General features: G+C 57.2%; 1 protein-coding gene across 9 annotated transcripts in view; it reads right to left on the bottom strand.

The window, feature by feature from the left end:
• Positions 1-19,686: 19,686 nt before the first annotated feature.
• Positions 19,687-22,779, bottom strand: part of Enah (ENAH actin regulator) — a 121,399-nt gene continuing 118,306 nt past the window's right edge. For all 9 annotated transcript variants that reach the window (XM_048357573.1, XM_048357574.1, XM_048357575.1 and 6 more), the window contains one exon: positions 19,687-22,300. In XM_048357573.1, the coding sequence (XP_048213530.1) occupies positions 22,263-22,300 (38 nt within the window). In that variant the 3' untranslated portion in view covers positions 19,687-22,262. The remainder of the gene's footprint in view (positions 22,301-22,779) is intronic.

Here is a 22,779-nt window from a genome sequence, read left to right as displayed (position 1 = left end):
GCCGGAGCCTCGGGCGGGAGCGGCGGAGGCCTGGGCTCGGGGCCGGGTGGGAACCGGGGGCGGGGGGGCCGCAGCGACGCCCCCCACTCGCCGGGGGGACCCTGAACTTCCTGACCGGGGCGGTCTCGCCGGCGCTAGCCAGTCGGCCCTGGCTCCTCGGTCTCCCCTCCTCTCCCCGCTGTCGTCACCCCGGTTCTCCGGACCCAGTTTGTGAACCCCGGCTTTGGCCGCTTGAGGCTCGTGGGGCCTGGGGGCACCGAGGCCCCGGGCCGAGCCGACCCCCGAGGCCACTGTGGATCCGGGCCAGGCTGCCATTGAGGTCGCCTAGGAAAATGCACGTCGCGCCCCGAGGTCGACACGTGGTGAGGCGCAGCGAACCCCGCAGCCCGGGTGGCCCCCGCCCTCACCCGCCCTCAGTTTTGCAGGAAATGGCCAGCAACGAGGCCTGGAACAGGCCCAGGGCCCTTCGGTGCTGGCTGGGTTTGTCTGCCTGGTGTTGGGTTGGAGCTATGAATTTCATTGTCAAGGTGTTGTACAGAAAGATTCTCACTTCCTAACAGGTTGTTTTTCATATGCTCTACCAAAAGCCAAGATTTCTTTGGCTTTTCCCCAAGGCACTTATTTCCTGGATTATTTCCTCTAATGAAAGTTTTCATCTAAAAAAAATATAAGGTGCCAGGCGCTGGTGGTTTACACTGGTAATCCTAGCTACTCAGGAGGCTGAGATCTAAGTGTTAGGTTTTTAAAGTAGGTAGCCGGTAAAGGAGAATGCCACGCGGTTCGGGCAGGAGAGAGAAAGTTTATTATCGAACTGCTGGCCTGTGGCAGAGATGATCCATGGGCAGAGAGATGGGGGGGACCCCCACCCAGCCCTGCCTTATCTAGGGCAGGGGCAGGGGGTGTGGCCAGGTGGATTAGGATGTGGCCTCAGGGAAAGGGGAGGGAACTGCCTCCAGGTCTGCTGGTTACCCAGGTAAATGGGTGGATACTTAATGAGGTGGGGGGCATCTACATGGAGCCTTCCAGGGACGGACCTTGTTGTGCCAAGTCGTGAGGCCACCACCAAGAAGGCCACCGAGACTCAGACATTCCGAAATGCAAAAGCAAGGCAAGGCTTTATTTAAGCGAGCTGCAACTCGGCCTCGTCCTACCCACCAACACAGCGGAGGTTAGGAGGAAGCCCCGAGGTGCGATTACACAGGGCTCATAAAGGCAAAAAACAAAGTTACAACCATCAGGTGTTCAAGCAAGCAAGATTAGGACACAGGTACAAATCTGATTGGCTCAGGGCTCGAGGCACTCTGGGAGCTGTCTGAGTTAAGCATTCCCAGCGGTTAGAGTTCTAGACCAACTGGGTCCTAATGGGCTTGTCCTGGGTTTGCTCACAGGGCCTGCTTATCTCAGGTTCACATGGTAAAGTGGGGTTCGCATGGTAAAGTGGGGCCTGACTTCAAAGTCTGGCACTTCACCTTACACTAAGGACTGTGGTTCAAAGCCAGCCTGGGCAGAAAAGTCCTTGATATTCTTTTCTCCAATTAAACACCAGAAAACCACTGTGGCTTGAAGTAGAGTGCTAGCCTTGAGCAGAAAGAACTCAGGGACAAAGAAAAAATAAATCTCATCACCAAATGAATTCAAAAGACTGTAAATCACGTCATTCATTATTGACTAAAAAGGCACTTTTTTTTGCCAGTCCTGGGGCTTGAACTCAGGGCCTGAGCACTGTCCCTGGCTTCCTTTTGCTCAAGGCCAGCACTCTACCACTTGAGCCACAGCGCCACTTCCAGCCTTTTCTGTTTGTGGTGCTGAGGAATCGAACCCAGGGCTTCTTGTATGAAAGACAAGCACTCTGCCACTAGGCCACATTCCCAGCCCCAAGGGCACTTTTTTAATAGAGCCAATTTTGACATTAGAAACTAAACAATTCATTTTTACTTCTAGTTAGTGGAGTGCCACACGTAAAAAACTAGATAAATATCCAGGCTGTTTTACTCAATGAAGGCAACTTGGTATTTTTCTTTACTAAAGGCTGAAGACATGGCTCAAGTGGTAAAGTGCTTGCCTAGCAAGCCCAAGGCTTTGAATTCAAACTGAGAAAGAATTACAAAGTGTGCCAATTTTGAGGTAGAGTTTTCAGGTTTAATTTTCAGAAACATGTTTGTCAACCACATTAGCAGGTTGTAGTTTTCAGATCTATGAAGTGAGTCCTGTAGAGATTCCTGTTTTGGCACTGCTGGTGTTGTATTCTGGGGAGCAAGAAATCCACCCAGCACTGTTAAAGATGAAAAACGAGTTTTTTTTGTTTTTTTTGCCAGTCCTGGGCCTTGGACTCAGGGCCTGAGCACTGTCCCTGGCTTCTTCCTGCTCAAGGCTAGCACTCTGCCACTTGAGCCACAGCGCCGCTTCTGGCCATTTTCTGTATATGTGGTGCTGGGGAATCGAACCTAGGGCCTCGTGTATCTGAGGCAGGCACTCTTGCCACTAGGCCATATCCCCATCCCCGACAAATGAGTTTTATTAGTCAGTTTGCAACTGCCTTGCCCCAGGCTACCCCAGAGCTAGGAGCAGTTGCAGCCTCCAGGGGGCGGCTTTCTTTCCTCTCTTCCTTTCCACAGGCTTCTCCTATCCGCAGGCCTCTCCTCTCTCCACGGGCCTCCACTGTCCACGTGGGCCTCCTCTCTCCACGGGCCTCTGCTCCGCTCTCTGCGTCTGCTCTGGCTTCGACAGGCACCAGGCTTCACACTTTCCCAGAGGCCTCAGGCTCCGGGCTCCTCGGCAGCCCTCAGGCTCTTCTTGGCTCCTCTCTGTCCACTGTCCTCGGGCCTCTGGCTCTGCAGGCCTCTCCTCCCTTCCATCCCAGAGCTAGGCTGCCTGGCCTCCATTCTCTGCAGGCCCAGACTTCCTCCGCTGCTGGTCCAGGCGTTGAGGGGACCAGAACCTCCACCCCCGACTGCAGGCGGTGGGGGGGGGGGGACAAAAAGGGCAGGACTTCCACAAGAGAGGAGAGAGAAACGGGGAAGGGCAAGGAGGAAGGAGGCCAAGTAGCCGAGGCCGGACCAACATTGAGGGGAGGCCCGAGTCCAGACCAGCAGCCAGGAGAGGAGCCAAGTCAAGCCAGTAGAAGGAGCAGAGCAGAGCCGGGAAGTCCAAAGCCTGAGTCCGGTTTTAGGTTAAAGTTCCTTTGTTAATAAATCCCTTCCCGGGCTGGGGATATAGCCTAGTGGCAAGAGTGCCTGCCTCGGATACACGAGGCCCTAGGTTCGATTCCCCAGCACCACATATCCAGAAAACGGCCCGAAGCGGCGCTGTGGCTCAAGTGGCGGAGTGGTAGCCTTGAGCGGGAAGAAGCCAGGAACAGTGCTCAGGCCCTGAGTCCAAGGCCCAGGACTGGCCAAAAAAAAAAAAAAAAAAAAAGTATAAAAAAAAAAAAATCCCTTCCCACCTGTAGTTGTGCCTCTGTGGATTATTCTCGCTCAGGATATAACACAGGCTCAGCCTCTCCAGTCCGGGGGCTCTTGCTCTCCTGTCCCCAGGCCGGGGGTGGACTCCCCTCAGGCCTGAGAGGAACCCGGTCCTCCTGACACCTTGCTTTCTCCACACCTCTCTTTCTTCCCCTGGAAATCCCACCCTCTTATATCCCCCAGCTGCCTACAGGCTGGGAGTGGTGGATCCCGTCCCCTCCCCCCCCCCAGGGGTGGGATCCCCTTTTACGCTCCGCAGGGGGGCGTGGAATGATGACTACATGGGGTGGGGCTTCCCGAGCCCCAGGTTATTACCCTGGGTAGGGGCCCTGGCACAGCCGCCTCTACTGAGTGGACAGATGAGACATGGGACAGCCAGCATCACCACCAAAAGCAGGCACGGCCAGGAAACCCTCAAATGTGCAAGTGCCCAGTGGGGTCCTCCCAAGGGGGCAGTTACTGCCTTCTTCAGGATATACATGGGTAAAGCCTATCCAGTTGCACTGTGTAGTGCCATTTATAAGAAACTTTTGGGCTGGGAATGTGGCCTGGTGGCAAGAGTACTCACCTTGTATACAGGAAGCCCTGGGTTCGATTCCTCAGCACCACATATAGAAAAGGCCAGAAGTGGCACCGTGGCTCAAGTGGCAGAGTGCTAGCCTTGAGCAAAAGGACAGTGCTCAGGCCCTGAGTCCAAGCCTCAAGACTGGCAAGAACAAACCTGAAAACCCTTCTGGTTGTGTTGTGGACATGCCTAAGAGCCGCCTGATAGGGTTCACCTGTGTGCAAGGCGAGTGGGCCCTGTTCACAGACGGCGCTCTCATTAACAGAGCGTGGCATCCACCTCATAGCCCTGCGTCACTTCTTGTGCTAGCACATTAGCAAGGGACGTGCACCGGAGCCACTGTCCGCGCCCTCCAGGGAGGAGCTTGGAGGTGGAGCATCGCACCCTCGCGGGGGGTGGTGACGGAGAGGAGGCACAGGAGCACCCTCGCGGGGGGTGGTGACGGGGAGGGGAGGCATGGGAGCACCCTCGCGGGGGGTGGTGACGGGGAGGGGGCACGGGAGCACCCTCGCGGGGGGTGGTGATGGGGAGGGGAGGCATGGGAGCACCCTCGCGGGGGGTGGTGACGGGGAGGGGGCACGGGAGCACCCTCGCGGGGGGTGGTGACGGGAGGGGGCACGGGAGCACCCTCGCGGGGGGTGGTGACGGGAGGGGGCACGGGAGCACCCTCGCGGGGGTGGTGACGGGGAGGGGGCACGGGAGCACCCTCGCGGGGGGTGGTGACGGGGAGGGGGCACGGGAGCACCCTCGCGGGGGGGTGGTGACGGAGAGGAGGCACAGGAGCACCCTCGCGGGGGGTGGTGACGGAGAGGAGGCACGGGAGCACCCTCGCGGGGGGTGGTGACGGGGAGGGGAGGCATGGGAGCACCCTCGCGGGGGGTGGTGACGGGGAGGGGGCACGGGAGCACCCTCGCGGGGGGTGGTGACGGGGAGGGGAGGCACGGGAGCACCCTCGCGGGGGGTGGTGACGGGGAGGGGGCACGGGAGCACCCTCGCGGGGGGTGGTGACGGAGGAGGCACGGGAGCACCCTCGCGGGGGGTGGTGACGGAGGAGGCACGGGAGCACCCTCGCGGGGGGTGGTGACGGGGAGGGGAGGCACGGGAGCACCCTCGCGGGGGGTGGTGACGGGGAGGGGGCACGGGAGCACCCTCGCGGGGGGTGGTGACGGGGAGGGGGCACGGGAGCACCCTCGCGGGGGGTGGTGACGGAGGAGGCACGGGAGCACCCTCGCGGGGGGTGGTGACGGGGAGGGGCACGGGAGCACCCTCGCGGGAGGTGGTGACGGAGGCGCTTGGGCACAGCTTGGTGGCCCGTCCTCGGCTCGCTCCCCCGGCTGGCTGGCAGCTGCAGCTCCCCGGGCTCCCTGACCGCTGAGCGCGAAGCACTTCACAGTTACAGGACCTCAGAGGTAAGCCGAGGCTGCAACCCAGGCTTCACCAAGGAGGCTCCTGAGGCGGCACCCAGCTCCATGTCTCTGCCTGACCACCAGACTGCAGACAGAGACTTCAGCCTGGCCCCACGGAGGAGCTGAATCCAAGTCCTCCGACTCCCCCCACAGCTGGGGCTCCGGCCCAGCCAGGCTGGCCACTGGGCTGGAGCCAGAGGCCCTAGGACCCCCCCAACACTCCCCCTCAAAGGCCCTGGGAACCCCCCCCACTCTACCCCTCAAAGGCACTAGGCCTCCCAACACTGCCCCCACAGGCTCTGGGACACCCCCCCCACTCTCCCCATCAGAGGCCCTGGACCGCCCCCAACTCCCCCTCAGAGGCACTGGGACCCCCCACGCTCCCCCTCAGAGGCCCTGGGACCCCCCACACACACACCATCAGAGGCCCTGGACCCCCCGCTCCCCCTCAGATGCCCTGGACCCCCCCCGCTCCCCCTCAGAGGCCATGGACCCCCGATCCCCCTCACAGGCCCTGGGACCCCCCGCTCCCCCTCAGAGGCCATGGACCCCCAATCCCCCTCACAGGCCCTGGGACCCCCTGCTCCCGCTCAGAGGCCATGGACCCTCCCGATCCCCCTCAGAGGCCCTGGACCCCCCCCCACTCCCCCTCAGAGGCCCTGGACCCCCCCACTCCCCCTCAGAGGCCCTGGGACCCCCCCGCTCCCCCTCAGAGGCCCTGGACCCCCCGCTCCCCCTCAGAGGCCCTGGGACCCCCCACGCTCCCCCTCAGAGGCCCTGGGACCCCCCACTCCCCCTCAGAGGCCCTGGGAGCCCACACACACACCCCATCAGAGGCCCTGGACCCCCACGCTCCCCCTCACAGGCGCTGGATCCCCCGCTCCCCCTCAGAGGCCCTGGGACCCCCCGCTCCCCCTCAGAGGCCCTGGACCCCCCCCACACACCCCATCAGAGGCCCTGGACCACCCCCCGCTCCCCCTCAGAGGCCCTGGGACCCCACACACACCCCATCAGAGGCCCTGGACCCCCACGCTCCCCCTCAGAGGCCATGGACCCCCCATCCCCCTCACAGGCCCTGGGACCCCCTGCTCCCCCTCACAGGCCATGGACCCCCTGATCCCCCTCACAGGCCCTGGGACCCCCACGCTCCCCCTCACAGGCCCTGGGACCCCCACGCTCCCCCTCACAGGTCCTGGGACCCCACGCTCCCCATCAGAGGCCCTGGACCCCCCCATGCTCCCCCTCAGAGGCCCTGGACCCCCACACTCCCCCTCAAAGGCCCTGGGACACCCCGCCCACTCTCCCTCTCACAAGCCATGGGACCCCAACGCTCCCCTCACAGGCCCTGGGACCCCCACGCTCCCCCTCACAGGCCCTGGGACCCCCACGCTCCCCCTCACAGGCCCTGGGACCCCCACGCTCCCCCTCACAGGCCCTGGGACCCCCACGCTCCCCCTCACAGGCCCTGGGACACCCCCCCACGCTCCCCCTAACAGGCCCTGGGACCCCCACGCTCCCCCTCACAGGCCCTGGGACCCCCACGCTCCCCCTCACAGGCCCTGGGACCCCCACGCTCCCCCTCACAGGCCCTGGGACCCCCACGCTCCCCCTCACAGGCCCTGGGAACCCCCACGCTCCCCCTCACAGGCCCTGGGACACCCCCCCACGCTCCCCCTAACAGGCCCTGGGACCCCCACGCTCCCCCTCACAGGCCCTGGGACCCCCCACGTTCCCCCTCACAGACCCTGGGACCCCCACGCTCCCCCTCACAGGCCCTGGGACCCCCACGCTCCCCCTCACAGGCCCTGGGAACCCCCACTCTCCCCTCACAGGCCCTGGGACACCCCCCCACGTTCCCCCTAACAGGCCCTGGGACCCCCACACTCCCCCTCACAGGCCCTGGGACCCCCACGCTCCCCCTCACAGGCCCTGGGACCCCCACGCTCCCCCTTACAGGCCCTGGGACCCCCATGCTCCCCATCAGAGGCCCTGGGATCCCCCATGCCCCTCCTCAGAGGCCAAGGAGGGGGAGGGGTGCAGTGAGGCGTGGTGATGGGGGAGGGGCGCAGATTCCGGTCATGGCGGGAGGGGCGAGGTGGGGGCAAGGGCGCAGTCACGAGTGGGGTGCACACACGAGCTTATTTACACACCTTAGGGGCCAGGCGAAAATCTCTCATCCATAGCACCTGGCACATAAAAGGTGACTATCTGTTGACTTGCTATTTGTGCATTGATCACTGGAGAGATGAGCCAGGCAACTTTAAAATTCAGACTGAGCTCAAGGTGAGACTACCGAGGCCAGCCTGGAGTAGCAGAGCTCAGGCATGACACTGGGAGGGTGAAGAGGAGCAGAGCTCAGGCGTGACACTGGGAGGGTGAAGAGGAGCAGAGCTCAGGCATGACCTTGGAGCATGACCTTGTGAGGGTGAAGATCAGAGCTCAGGCATGACCTTGGAGCATGACCTTGGGAGGGTGAAGAGGAGCAGAGCTCAGGCATGACCTTGGGAGGGTGAAGAGGAGCAGAGCTCAGGCATGACCTTGGAGCATGACCTTGGGAGGGTGAAGAGGAGCAGAGGTCAGGCATGATCTTGGAGCATGACCTTGGGAGGGTGAAGAGGAGCAGAGGTCAGGCATGACCTTGGAGCATGACCTTGGGAGGGTGAAGAGGAGCAGAGTTCTCCGGACCTTCGGGCCTGCCAGGGATGCTGAGTAGCTGCACTGGCACTACAGACACTCTCCCCACTCCATGTCCCCATCTGTAAATGGGGGTGAAGGGTGTGTGACCAGTAAGGAACAGAGGGCCTAGCAGGTGGGCATAAGGGGAAAATAGGAAAAAGGGAGGAGAGAAACAAACCTCGCAGGCAATAGCTTGGTCTAACTCCATTGAGTCCACCTGTAGTCAGCTGTGACTAGATGAGGGCCTCCGGCTCGTTACTGGGCATGTCTGCATAGCCCCAATCTTCAGGCATCTCTGTTCTTTCTATGCTGTTTTTTTTTTCCCTCTCAATGTTTCTATGCTTGTTTCTAAGTGCTGGGAATGGACCCAGGGCTAGGCAGGGGCTCTGCCACTGGGCTGAGCCATTTCCCTAGCACCTGCTGAGTAAACCTAAAATTTCCTTTCATTGGTCAAGGAGTACGTATCCACCTTCCCCCTCCCTTTGGTGCCAGTCCTGGAGCTTGAGTCTGGGTCTGAGTGCGGCCCCTGAGCTTTTTTTTTTCTTCTTAAAGCGAGTGCTCTACCACTTGAGTCACAGTTCCACTTCCAGCCTTTCTACTTTCTGGTGCTTAATACTCAGAGTACTGCCAGTGCTGGGTTCAATCCATGATCCTCAGATCTCAGCTTCCTGAGTCCTTGGCCACAAGAGGGCTGGGTGTGTGTGTGTGTGTGTGTGTGTGTGTGTGTGTGTGTGTGTGTGTGACAGACAGACAGACAGAGACACAGAGAGAGAAAGACAAAGACAGTGAGACAGAGAGAGAGACAATGACAAAACACTCAGGAAGTCAGCAGGGAGGAGGAGAGTCTTAGTGTAGGAGGTTTATATCCATGGCCCCTCAGCTCCATTGCTTTTAAGCCCGTGGTAAGGCAGAAGCACCATGGGGAGGAATGTGGCAGAGGAAAGCCGCTGGCCTTTCCCCCGCCCGGAGGAAGGGAAAAGAAAGCAGGGCGAGGGCACAAGCCCTGCCCTGTGATAGCAGGTCAGCTCCGTGATGAATGAATCCACCGACAAAGCTGGCACCTTGTGGGAACACCATGAAAAGGGGCCTTTGGTGGGCACAGTTCCCATCCAGCCCAAGCACAGAGGAAATGACAGCGAGGAGACAGACCCACAGACCGGAATAGAGAGACAGACCCACACACCGGAATAGACAAGAGACAGACCCACAGACCGGAATAGAGACAGACCCACAGACCGGAATAGACAGGAGACAGACCCACAGACCGGAATAGAGACAGACCCACAGACCGGAATAGACAGGAGACAGACCCACAGACCGGAATAGAGAGACAGACCCACAGATTGGAATAGACAGGAGACAGACCCACAGACCGGAATAGACAGGAGACAGACCCACAGACCGGAATAGAGAGGAGACAGACCCACAGACCGGAATAGACAGGAGACAGACCCACAGACCGGAATAGACAGGAGACAGACCCACAGACCGGAATAGACAGGAGACAGGCCCGCAGACCGGACTAGAGAGGAGACAGACCCACAGACCGGAATAGACAGGAGACAGACCCGCAGACCGGAATAGACAGGAGACAGACCCGCAGACCGGAATAGACAGGAGACAGACCCGCAGACCGGAATAGACAGGAGACAGACCCGCAGACCGGAATAGACAGGAGACAGGCCCGCAGACCGGAATAGACAGGAGACAGACCCGCAGACCGGAATAGAGGAGACAGACCCGCAGACCGGAATAGAGAGGAGACAGACCCGCAGACCGGAATAGACAGGAGACAGACCCGCAGACCGGAATAGACAGGAGACAGGCCCGCAGACCGGAATAGACAGGAGACAGGCCCGCAGACCGGAATAGAGGAGACAGACCCGCAGACCGGAATAGAGAGGAGACAGACCCACAGACCGGAATAGAGAGGAGACAGACCCACAGACCGGAATAGAGAGGAGACAGACCCACAGACCGGAATAGACAGGAGACAGAACCACAGACCGGAATAGACAGGAGACAGACCCACAGACCGGAATAGACAGGAGACAGGCCCACAGACCGGAATAGACAGGAGACAGAACCACAGACCGGAATAGACAGGAGACAGAACCACAGACCGGAATAGACAGGAGACAGACCCACAGACCGGAATAGACAGGAGACAGACCCACAGACCGGAATAGACAGGAGACAGACCCACAGACCGGAATAGAGAGACAGACCCACAGACCGGAATAGACAGGAGACAGACCCACAGACCGGAATAGACAGGAGACAGGCCCACAGACCGGAATAGAGGAGACAGACCCACAGACCGGAATGGAGAGGAGACAGGCCCACAGACCGGAATAGAGAGGAGACAGACCCACAGACCGGAATAGACAGGAGACAGGCCCACAGACCGGAATAGACAGGAGACAGACCCACAGACCGGAATAGAGGAGACAGACCCACAGACCGGAATAGACAGGAGACAGACCCACAGACCGGAATAGAGAGGAGACAGACCCACAGACCGGAATAGAGAAAGACAAACAGATGTCCTCCATTTCCTAGAACCTGTGACTTAGGAGGTAGAGGGATCCGTTCCGGATGGTTGAACAGATGAATGGGAAGAACAGGAACTTTCACCTAGTCAGGAACATTTGCCCCTGAGCCCTGTTCTCAGTTGCTTGGGCTGGGCACTTAAATTCATTCTCGGGATTGTTTTCTTATGTAAAAGATGGGACAACTGAAGGCCGTTGTGAGGCTTATATGTGGCAGTAATGGTGATTAAGTGATTTATTCTTTCACTTACCTGTCAAGCACGTACAGAACAGTGACTTTTCAGAATCCCCAGGCTTCCCGGGGGTCTTGGGGGGGGGGGGGTAGGCCCCGGGCCGGGCACCCCGGGAGCCCGCGGCCCTGCGGTCGGACGGCGGCCCCCAAGCGGGACGCGGGCGCCACCTGGTGGACCAAAGCTTTTGCTGCGCCACAGGAAAACAGGAGCCTGCGGGGATCCTGCGGGCACGGGCTACGGCGCGGGCTCCGGCACGGGCTACGGCACGGGCTACGGCACGGGCTACGGCACGGGCTACGGCACCGGCTACGGCACCGGCTACGGCACGGGCTACGGCACCGGCTACGGCACGGGCTACGGCACCGGCTACGGCGCGGGCTACGGCACGGGCTCCGGCACGGGCTACGGCACCGGCTACGGCACGGGCTACGGCACCGGCTACGGCACCGGCTACGGCACGGGCTACGGCACCGGCTCCGGCACGGGCGGGCCGACGTCCCTCCGCTGAAGGTGTCTCCGGCAGCGCGGTGCCGCCATCGCAGCTACGGACGGGAGCGCGGGGGATCACGCGCCAAGCCCGGGCAGCAGGCGGGGCCGTGGGCCGCACCCCAGCCACGCCCGGGGCGCCGCCGGTGGCGCTGTGTGGCTCGCGGGGCGAGCACGGGCCTGCGAGGCGGGCGCTCGGGGAGCGAGCCGGGCCCTGCGCACGCGCGAAGCCATTTCAGAACTGTCAAGGGTCCCGTGCGCGGGCGGTGGCGCGCGCGCTGCTCCCGTGCGCGTGCCGTGACGTGCGCGCGCTGCGAGGTGTGCGTGCTGTGAGGTGCGCGGGCGGTGGCGCGCGCTGCTCCCGGGCTGCTCCCGTGCGCGTGCCGTGACGTGCGCGCGCTGCGAGGTGCGCGGGCGGTGGCGCGCGCTGCTCCCGTGCGCGTGCCTGAGGTGCGCGCGGGCTGCGAACCCGGGCCGTGGGGAGCGAGGCGTCGGGCCTGCCGCGCGCCCGCCCGGGAGCCCCCGGAGCGCCGCCGGGGGTCCGGCCCCGGCTCCGTCAGGCCTCGCTGTGAGGACGGCGGGCTCGGCCTCCGACCCAGGGGCGGGCGTCGGAGTCCTGGCCCCGGCGCACGCGGAGGGGCGGGCTCGCTGGGCCCGGGCTCCCGGGCGGGCGCGGGAGGACTCGGTTCCGCCGGCGGTGGGGGAGACGCGGGGCCGGGCCGTGGCCGCCGACGCTTCCGGGAGGACGCCCCGGTCCACAGCCCCCGAGGGGACGGGGCGGCGCGGAGCAGCCGAGGCGGGCGCGCGCCCGGGCGGGAAGCGGCGGGCCGAGGGCGGAGGCCGCGCCCCGGGGCACCTGCGCGCGTCGGAAGAGCACCGGGCCGGGCCCTGGGCACCGGGAGGAGGAGGAAGCCGGACAAAACGAAACACGCGCGTTCGATCTCCTCCGGCATCCCCGGGGCGGGGCGGGGCGCCTCACCCCCCCCCCCACCCCGTCCCGCTTGGCCCCGGGGCTCGGGGAGCCGGGCGCGCGGAGGGCGGGAGCCTCGCGGCCTGGGGGCGGGTGGAGGCTTCCCGCGTGACAGCGGCACCGGCCCGGCGCGTGGCCCGTGTGCCGCAAACACGTTCCGCACGCGCCCACCACGAGCCCGGGGCGCGCTGGAGGCCGAGAGGCCCCGCCGGTCCCGAGGCCGCCCCGAGCGCCCGCCGGCCCGGGTGGGGCTGGGGCCGGACCCGCGCGCCGAGGGCCGCTCCTGGCCCCCCCACCCCCCCCCCCCCGGGCTGGAGACCCCGGCGGGGACCCCGGCTCGCCCGGCCGGCGAGGGGGGGCCGCCGCGGGGAGCGTCTCCGGCGGCGCGGCCGGGCCCGGGCGGAGGCGGGGGAGGCGGCCCGGGCCCCGGCCCCGCTCCCTTCGCGGGGCGCCGTCTACAAGGGCGGGGAAACCCAGCCCGGGTCCGGCTCTCCACGCCACGTCCCTCCCAGGGCGGCCGCGCCTGCGCAGCGTGGGGCAGCCGCGGGGCTCCGGGGTCCGGGGAGCCCGGGCCGGGCCCGCGTCCCCGCCGCCTCATCCCTGCCAGGCCTCCGCCGGCCCCTCGGTCCGCTCTGCGTCCTTTTTCTCTCGGGCCGGCCGCGGGGCCGGAACTCGGGGCCGGGCCGGGTCTCGCGCTCCGCCGCAGCGCTGGCGGCTTCCCGGCGGCTCACTGGAGATCCGAGCCCCACGGGCTTCCGGTCGGGGCTGGCTCTGAACCGCCGTCTTCAGAGCTCAGCCTCCCGCCCGGTCACACCCGGCCCGACGCGCGTCGACTCCACCGGGGCCAGCCTTCCACCATCAGCACGTCCATGGCTCTTTCCAGCGCCTCTGCCGGGGGGGGGACGGTGAAGGAACCCGCGATCTGCCCTCGCGGGTGTGTAAGCGGAGTTGAGGGGACCGAGGGCAGGAGGCCGGCTCGAGTGCGGGGTGTAGGAAGTTGGCACCGATGCTGGGGGCCCAGCGCCCTGCCGCCCGTGCCGGGAGGCGTGCCACCCGCTCCCGGTGTCCACACCGCGGTACGCATCGCGAGGGAAGGGCTGCCGCCGTGGCCCTCAGACCGTCCCCACGGGGCCGGGGGTCCCCACGCCGCCGTCCCCACGGGGCCGGGGGGTCCCCACGCCGCCGTCCCCACGGGGCCGGGGGGTCCCCACGCCGCCGTCCCCACGGGGCTGGGGGGGTCCCCACGCCGCCGTCCCCACGGGGCCGGGGGGTCCCCACGCCGCCGTCCCCACGGGGCTGGGGGGGTCCCCACGCCGCCGTCCCCACGGGGCTGGGGGGGTCCCCACGCCGCCGTCCCCACGGGGCTGGGGGGGTCCCCACGCCGCCGTCCCCACGGGGCTGGGGGGGTCCCCACGCCGCCGTCCCCACGGGGCTGGGGGGTCCCCACGCCGCCGTCCCCACGGGGCTGGGGGGGTCCCCACGCCGCCGTCCCCACGGGGCTGGGGGGTCCCCACGCCGCCGTCCCCACGCCGCCGTCCCCACGCCGCCGTCCCCACGGGGCTGGGGGGGTCCCCACGCCGCCGTCCCCACGGGGCTGGGGGGGTCCCCACGCCGCCGTCCCCACGGGGCTGGGGGGGTCCCCACGCCGCCGTCCTCACGGGGCTGGGGGGTCCCCACGCTGCCGTCCTCCTGAGGGAGGGGCTCACTCGTCCTCTGGACCCACCGTCCCCTCACATGGGGCACATGCTTGAGTGTGCCACCCCTCGTCCCTAGTGAGTCCCCCAAACTTCTGATCCCAGCCGAGTAGGTTAGAGTAAATGTGAGCTTAGTCTGGAGGTTTTCTAGGAAGTTTTAGAGTTTTTAATGGACGTTTTTATTTCTCGTAACGGATCGTTGATTACTCTGGCCACATTGCCAGGTTGAGGGGAGTTCATGGCCTGAGTATTCAGAGTGAACCCCTAAGGCCCCAAGTCAGAGACTGCCATGGCTGGCCCGTGTGCAGAAGCAAGGGTTTCTGTTCCTAATGCTGCCACTTTGTGCCTCACATTCGTGGATTACTAGGCAGAGGCAGAATCACCCCCCCTCCCCAAAGCAAGAGACTTACTTTCAGCCGCCTGGGACTCGGGTTCACGCCTCACCTCTTCCCCAAGGGTGGGGGCTTTCTCGGGTGTGCAGTTCAGCAACAGAACTGCTGCACACTCCTGCATGCTGCTAAGTGGCAATTTAAAATGCAGTCATTTGAAAAACAACTTCATTGGAGGGGAAAAAAATCAAGCAACCGCCTCACAGTTGATACAGCGGTGAATAGTATACTTAGGGAAGGACAGGCAGTAGTGTTCGGAGCCTCACGTTCGTGTTTCAGGAACAAGCACGAGACTAACTGGTGGTGTGAGCTAGGTCTGGTTGATGGGGGGGGGAGGATGGAAGGGAGGCCCACAGGCCTCAGCAAGTCTAAGCCATCCAGAAAGACACCCATATTTTCACATCTTTTTTATCAGTCTCTTAAAGCATAACTTCTGTATGTCAGCTTTTGCCTGCAGTGGCGGTGGGAATGGCTGCGGCAGGCTTCTCTCTTTTAGTGGGAAAGCCACCGTGAGAGACACTGAGTGCTGTATACAGTTTGGACCTGGAGTGTCTCCGAAGGTCCACGTGCTGGGGCATGCTGGGGGGACCCCTGGCGTGTCCGCCACGGAGACTGTGGACACCTGCTCCTCCTTCCTCTGCTTCCTGGCCACTGTGAGTACGCAGGCCTCCCTGCCTGTCCCCTCCTGTGTCACCACAGGCCCAGAGCCACAAGGCCAGGTGGCTTGAACCAAAACTTTGAAATTGTGAGCCAACACACACCAGGACCTCAGGAGTGCTGCCACTGTAGCGGGAAGTTAACTGTGTGGAGGGGAGGCTGGTTAGTCTGCCTGTATTTAGAAAAGGGCTGGGCTTTCTTCCTGCCTCCCCACGTCAGCGGTGCAAACACAGCATGCAGGCACTGAGGCTAGGGCACTAAAATGTTTACTTAAAAAAAAAGAGATGTGGTGCCTGTATTGGGGCTTGAACTCTGAGTATTTTGGTCAAGTTTCACTTCCAGCTTTTGGTGGCTAATAGGCATTAAGAGTCTCTTGGATTTGTCTGCCTGGGCTGGCTTTGAACTGTGATCCTCAGAGCCTCCTGAGTAGCTGGGATGACAGGCGTGAGCCCGGTGCCTGGCTTAAACTGTTTACATTCTGTACGCTAATGTAAACCTTCAAATCCAGACTCATCAAGTTCCTAGCAGAAGGGCAGTGGTGAGGAGCAGGAAGGGTTCAGGGCCCCTGCGCCTCCGGCCAAGACCCTCACTCGCCCCAAGTCCTGCTGGACTAACCGCACTCAAGACAAAAGGGCCCAGGCTGTCCAGCAGCCCACTGCCCTGCACTGGGGGCGGAACGGCGGCACCGTGGTGGAAGAGCGGGCCCACTGTTTACCCGCCTTAGTGATGGCGGATGCCGAAGGTGGGCAGGCAGGCCACTCCCGCTCTGAGCCTGTGTGAAGCTCAGAATCTCAGTCCAGAAACGGGACACAGAACTTTCATACCATGGAACTGAGGAACTGGTGAAGCAAACACAAATCTCCTTTGAAGGAAAGTGGGTTTTATTTCAAAAGAAGGAACCAAAAAGCAGAAGTGAACCCGTTCAAACCAGCAAAGCTGCCAGAGAGGAGGGAACCTGCAAGGCAGGGGAGTGCGGTTCAATGACAGGGCTGGGTGTCAGGATCTGCACACCTTGTGGCGGGCTTAGCCACTTCCTGCCGCACCCCAACCTTGCACACTGCTGGCTGGGCATGCACATAATCAGAGGTCGCATGAGACTGCATGCAGTTCACACGCAGCCCAGCAGGGTACTAGAGGGGGGCAGGGGCAGCTCGCAGCTGCCGAGTCCTTTTCATTCAATCCCGCTAGGTCATGTGTGTAATCCCTCTCTGCTAGCAACGGTGGCACCGGGTTGCTTCCCTTGTTAAAACCAGGTGCACAGCTTTGAACATGATGTTCCGGAGTTGGCTTTCAAATGATTTAAGCAGAACTTTACAGTTTTTTTGACGGAAAACAAGTTTTGTTTCCTTTCATTTCCTTAAATTCAGACGGGCGTAGAATTCACAACCCCGTAAGACACATGAAACTCTCTACCCTTAAGCGATTGACAATTATAATTAAATACAGTTCTGCATACTAAATCAAATCTAGCCTAACATTTAAAATGTGATTTCAGTGCATGCTTCCTGAAGACATTCCTGGTTGTACTACTCAGTTTGTGGCTGCAAACGCCTCTTCTGCAGAGGCGAGTGCTTCCGATCACCTTTCAGTGCACATTTCTAGTTCTAACACTTGCAGCAAGGCAAGAGGATATGAAAGCCCAAGTCACAAGCTCCGACTATCCATCTGGACCGTGAGACATTCCCCTATAAAGTTATCTATTGTGCTTTCCTAGGGTACATTTTTGGCTTGTCAACTTGATAGGTCTAAAAAAAAAAAAAAAGGATTTAACACTCTAAATCTCACAATGGAAATGTGTCGCTCCTAAGTAGAAAGGGTCCTTGCCGGCTCTGTCTATACTTGAAAAATAGAAAACTGGAGCAAATCTGTGCCCCCCCCCCAGCTGGGTGCACACAGCTTCCAGCAACATTGCCCCCGTGGCTCACCTCCCCAGGGCAGCCCAGACTTCCGGTGTGTTCCTATACTATGAGAAACAAAAGCACGGAAAGACTCCAACTGCATAGTGGCTGAAGATCGAACCTTCCGAGCTTGTTAGAAATACATTATTTAGCCCCCAAAGGGCGGGGGGGGGGGGGTGTGGACCTTTCTGGGAATGAAAGGCAGAGTTAAATGAGACTTTTAAGTTTTAAACTATGGAGTTGTCACTTGTATATAATTGTTTTCTTGTAGAATAAACGCAGCCTAATAAATTTAGCTCTCTACTAAACTATGTAAAGCTTTTGTTTTATTGTAAAATGGGAAGCTATCCCACCATGACTTTCGTTGAGAAAAGGTTGCGACTAGTTCACTAACATGTTTTCTAACAGGGAATGCCTGCACATGAGGTGAAAGCACAATACAGCCCTGTGCTCTTCTTCCTCCCAGCCATTTTACCAGGCTCCCAGGTCTCTCCAGGTAGGACTCCCGGGCTGCTCACAGGGAAGCCCCACACACAGCTCCATGCAGAGCCTTCATTCACACACTCAAGCACCCTTCATTTATTCTGTACATGTTAAGACTAGCACTGCACGGTGTGTGTGGCTATTTGTGAGACTGAAAGGAAAAGCCACTCCCTCCTCCATCTTCTCTCCAATCCCTTCCAGTTTCAACAGGAACAGCCAATAACTGGGTCAAATTCTTACAAGGCCTAAAGTCATTTTCTACCTTTCCATAACTATTGTTTCATCAAGGAGAATATGTGTAGAGATCAAGTTGCATAGTTCATACTTGTGCAAATGTGCAGTTCATCCACTTTCATCTTACATGGGCTGATCACTTTGCTATTCTACTCTAAATCAAGTGTAAAATTTTACTTTCTTTTCTGACCATCTTAACCTTACAAGATGTGAAAGTTTCATTCTTCCAAACTACTAGTAGACATTCTGATGCTGGGACAAAACATGTGGCTGAACAAGTGGCTATGGTACTGAGGCTCCCATCTTCATCAAGGTACCAAGAGCAATTCTGTTCAAGTCACATTTCTTAAAAACATTTTGTCTTTGAAAGCATCTTAACTTACAGGCCAGAGGTATGAAGATTAACCTGTGTTCCCAGGACCCTTTCTTCCTCTGAGTGTTGGGAAGACACTAATTCTCCTTCCACTTTTGCAGAGCGGGGGCCCCTCAGGGCACTGCACTTGCCAGGCAAGGTTTCTCCCACTGAGCTAAGTCCCCAACTCCGAATCCACCTTTCTATTAAAAAGATAAAAGTGTTACCCCAGAAGAGGCTCCGAGTCTGGATGTGAATGTTAGAATGAAACTTTCCTTTAGGAAAAGTGGATCAAAAGCTCCTAGAATGCCTTCACATAGTTTTCTTTGTATGGTGTCATTATTTTATGCTTGTAACTCAACAAACTTAAGGGGTAACAGGTTAACAAGGACAGTGGTAGCTCACCCCCACAATCCACAGAAATGCTAATAATTCTTCACTGTGGCTCTGGAAGGGTCTACAAAAACCTGGGAGGCAGAGAATTACAACCAGGCAAATCTCAAGGCTAATGCCAGCGACACGCCTGTGAGTTTAAGCTATTCAGGAGGCTGACATCCAGCAAGTTGTGGTTCAAAGCCAGTAGGGTAGAAAAGCTTGGAAGACTCCATCTCCAAAATTATCAGTAAAAAGTCAGGCTACAGGCATGGCTCAAGTAACACCACCAGCTAAGCAAGAAAGCCACTACAGCACAAGGTCCTGAATTCATTCCAGTACCAAGAAAAGGTTAGCACCTACAGCTTAATTCACTTTCAAACTGGAAGGGTAAATTTAGTCTGTAGACAAACACTGTGATTCATATACAAAGAGAAGCTGGAACCTGAGATAGTACAAAGAGAAAAGCCAGCTTACATGTTTAAAAGCAGCTACATAATGGCTGATGGGTGAAGGAAGTCAATCCATGGGGTGTCTGTGGACTTTAATGGAGGAAAAGGGAATTGTGGGGCCTGGTGAAAGAAGAAAAATTCCCCAAGCCTCCCCCACCCTCCAAAGGAAGACTGTTGCACTTCTAACAAAGACATTAGGACTCTAAAACTGAAAATTGGTACTTCATAAGAGATAAAAAGTACTGAGGCTCCCATGTATGAACTTAAAATTACTCAATAATGTCCTCTACCTTGCAAAGTGTATGAGGAAAAATTATATATGGGGTGAAATGCAGATGACCATGCTGTAGGAGAAAAGTGGAATGGGACCCCTTTCCCCCCCAAAATCTTTTTTTTTTTTGTTGGCCAGTCCTGGGTCTTGAACTCAGAGCCTGAGCACTGTCCCTGGCTTCTTTTTGCTCAAGGCTAGCACTCTGCCACTTGAGCCACAGCGCCCCTTCTGGCCGTTTTCTATATATGTGGTGCCGGGGAATCGAACCTAGGGCTTCATGTATAAGAGGCAAGCACTGTTGCCATAGGCCATATTCCCAGCCCAGGGGGGAAGGGAAAAATAAGGAGCACCCTCCACCTTTCATGAGAGGCTCCCATGACCACCATGGCCCTTGCTAAGCACTGTTCAACATTCCTGACTTGTGCAAACCGAACAACAGTGGCATAAAACAAGTACGGAAGCTGGAGCTTTGTTTACACCTGACTGTGGAGAGATGACAGGCTATTTCAGAAAATCACCTGGGTGTACAAACAAGCAGTGTGTATATACCGCAACTTTATTTCAATTGCACAAATGAAGTTAGCGTGTAAGAAATTTAAATGAAACAGTTATGATAAAAATAGCCAGGAACTGGGAAACCTAAAAAGGCATGAGAGTTCAACATTCATCTTGTGTTCCACCTTCAGTTTTGATTGACACCAATGTTTGCACACTTCTAACAAACTTTTAGATCACGGTGACTGTTCTGAAGAGACTTCGGCGCCAGCACTAGGATTTGTACATTCAGTTTGTTTTCCAGAGTGGTTGCAGGTCAGATCACAGTGTTGAGAGCAGTACCTTCCTGCAGAGAGAAAGGGTCCTAAGCTGTACTCGGCTGAGGATATCCAACACACAAGCAGCAGTGCAATTCCAATGCACAGTTCTGATAAGGACCGTAACATAGGCTTGTGTTTCCCAACCTAACGGCTGACATCTCCAACCATGGCAGGACTGTGAGGAGAACCAATCAAGTTCTCAGAAGGAGCCCGCTTAGCATGGCTCAACACTGCTTCTCCAGCTCTACAGACATCAATGTTAGTATTGGACCAAGGCACGGAACGTTAGTGCGTAAACCAGGCTCTCTGAAGATTCAGCATGTAATTTTAGTCTTTGATCTTACTTTGGACCATGAGGCTAGGCTACTTAACTAATCCAATGAAATCCAAAGTCATATCTGGCCAGATGCATAAGGGTAAAACATTTATACTGTCAAAGTATCTGTATAACCAAAAGTACACGATTAAAAACTGCCTACTTCTTTTAGACAACTAATTTATAAGCACACGGCATCTTCAAAGCCTTCACTACTATTGTATGACTTGCAGGTGATGAATAATAGAAAAGAAGAACCGTATGTTTGAATTAGAATAGCTCATCCATCACAGTTTAGTTTAGAAAGTAAGTTTCTACAGGTTTTAATGGTGAAAAACAACTCTCTCATTCAACGTCCTTGTGTAGTGATGGCTGCAAACCAGTGGCATTCAGAAAACTGTGCTGAACGAGCAGAGGACCAACATGTGTACAATCAGGAAAGTAGATCAAAATGGGCCGTTTCTTCAGAATTTTAGCAAACGTTCGGGCTAAGCCTTCAAAGCAAATATGGCACGTGACAACTCAAGCACATATTAGCGTGGAGAGCCTGGGGGATTTCTGATTCCCTAAACTTGCCAAAAGCTGTTGTGACAACACACAGGACCTCTCCCTCCATTGCAAAGCAGGGAGCAGATTACACACAAGGGCAAGCTCGAGCCTTCTACCCAACTGCTTCTGTGACCTTAATGGCTGCCATCATTGTTACTTGCTGTGCTCAATGTAACAAATTTCAAAAGCAGCTCTGCACTCAGGCACAGGTGCCTGCACACCTGCACCACTGCAGGGCCCTGAAGACCCACCAACCAGCAGTCTTAACTTCTGAGTTCCACAGTAAGGTAGAATTTGTGTGAAGCTCACAATCATGCTTCAGACCATTGAAATTACTGTTTAAAATACAAATAGCTGAAGACATGATGTAAAAGATTAAGTACTTGGTCGTGTTAACATATTTACCAATTAAAGTCACAAAATATTTTCATTATTAGTCATGCAGGCAATTGAAAAAAAAATAGTGCAGAAATTAAATAAAAAATTATTCCTTCCCTTCTTCCTTCTTCTATCTCTACAAAATGTTCCCCCGAGACCAGATCTTGAGAGGCCTCTACAGGCGCACGACATGCTTCACCATCTGCAATTAAAAAAGCTAACTGCGGTGACTTATTACATTATAAAAATGTCCATGCAGAAGTCTACAAAAGGTTGAAAAGCTACAGTAAATCTACAATATATTGTTTTACATTTGACCACTGGTTTGTTTTATATAGAAGTTATAGATTTGGTAAAGCATTGTAACAATTTAGGAAGGCATCTAAATCTGTAAATTCTTGGCGAATTTATGTTTTAAACTACAAAATTGCATGAAGGCTAACTTGAGACTTCCTATCACTCTATAATCCCTCACGCTGGACAGGTCATTTTCAGATTCTTTCTTGTAAATGTCATCCTTTGAAAGCGAACACAATTCCATTCGTTCCTCATCTTGGCGCTGATCTCAACTAGTCATGGAATACCAAATATGATAGGAAGACAAACCTGAGAGAAACATTTGCAATACAAAAGCAGAACTTGCTAAAGTTCTTCATCAGCACCCTCTGGGGGGAAAAAAACTTCATAAGCCTTTCTCCTCTTTATTTTAGCAATGGGTTGTGGAAAATGTGTGGTTTTATTTCAACATGAAAATATCTCAATGCACGGTGATCTTGCCTGATGGGTTTATATTTTCTGCATAAATGTTATGGGAAACTCATAGATAACTCTCTTTCATCCTGTGTTAAAGGTCAAAGCAGCAGCAAATGGAGAGGAAAACAGCTGATTGCCAGAGTCACAACGTACGAAGGTTTCAGAGGATGCGGTTTTCCCCTTGACTCTCTTTCCACTTTCTTCTGATAGCTCGTAGCTGTAGGGATGTTGTCAACAGTTGTTTGTAGGAATTTTTGTTTTTCTCCAGATTAAAGTCCTATTTTTGTTTAGTTTGCTTCTCTATGCAGTATTTGACTTGCTCAGTTCCTGCCTGATTGCTATGAGGAAAGAAAAAGCATTGAAAGTTACAAAGGGACACAGACAAGAGGTTCTTCTTTTGTGTGTGTCTGCTGGTTCTGGACTTGAACTCAGGGCCTGGACACTGTCCCTGAGCTTCTTTTGTTGTACCACATGAACCACAGCTCCACTTCCAGCTTTTTGGTGGCTAACTAAAGATGAAGAGTCTCGTGGATTTTCCTGCCCAGGCTGGCTTTGAACCTCAACTCTCAGATCTTAACCTTCCGAGGAGCTAGGATAAAGGTATGAGCCACCAACTCCTGCTGAGTGGTTTATTCTTAAGTCATGCTCAAACTCAGTCCTAAGGAAGCACATTGTCTTTAAATCTTTACTGTACAGATTTTTGTTTAACGTTAGAAGGACAATACCAATATATATGCAAATTTATTTGCTAGCCCCTTTGCAATAAAATGAGGACATTGACTCTGGCTTCAAAAATAAGGCAGCGGGTGCTGGGCAG

The sequence above is a fragment of the Perognathus longimembris genome, chromosome 11, assembly GCF_023159225.1.
Source record: "Perognathus longimembris pacificus isolate PPM17 chromosome 11, ASM2315922v1, whole genome shotgun sequence".
Classification (NCBI taxonomy): domain Eukaryota; kingdom Metazoa; phylum Chordata; class Mammalia; order Rodentia; family Heteromyidae; genus Perognathus; species Perognathus longimembris.
Note: the sequence above shows the minus strand (reverse complement) of the source record. Positions and strands in the feature narration are given on the sequence as shown.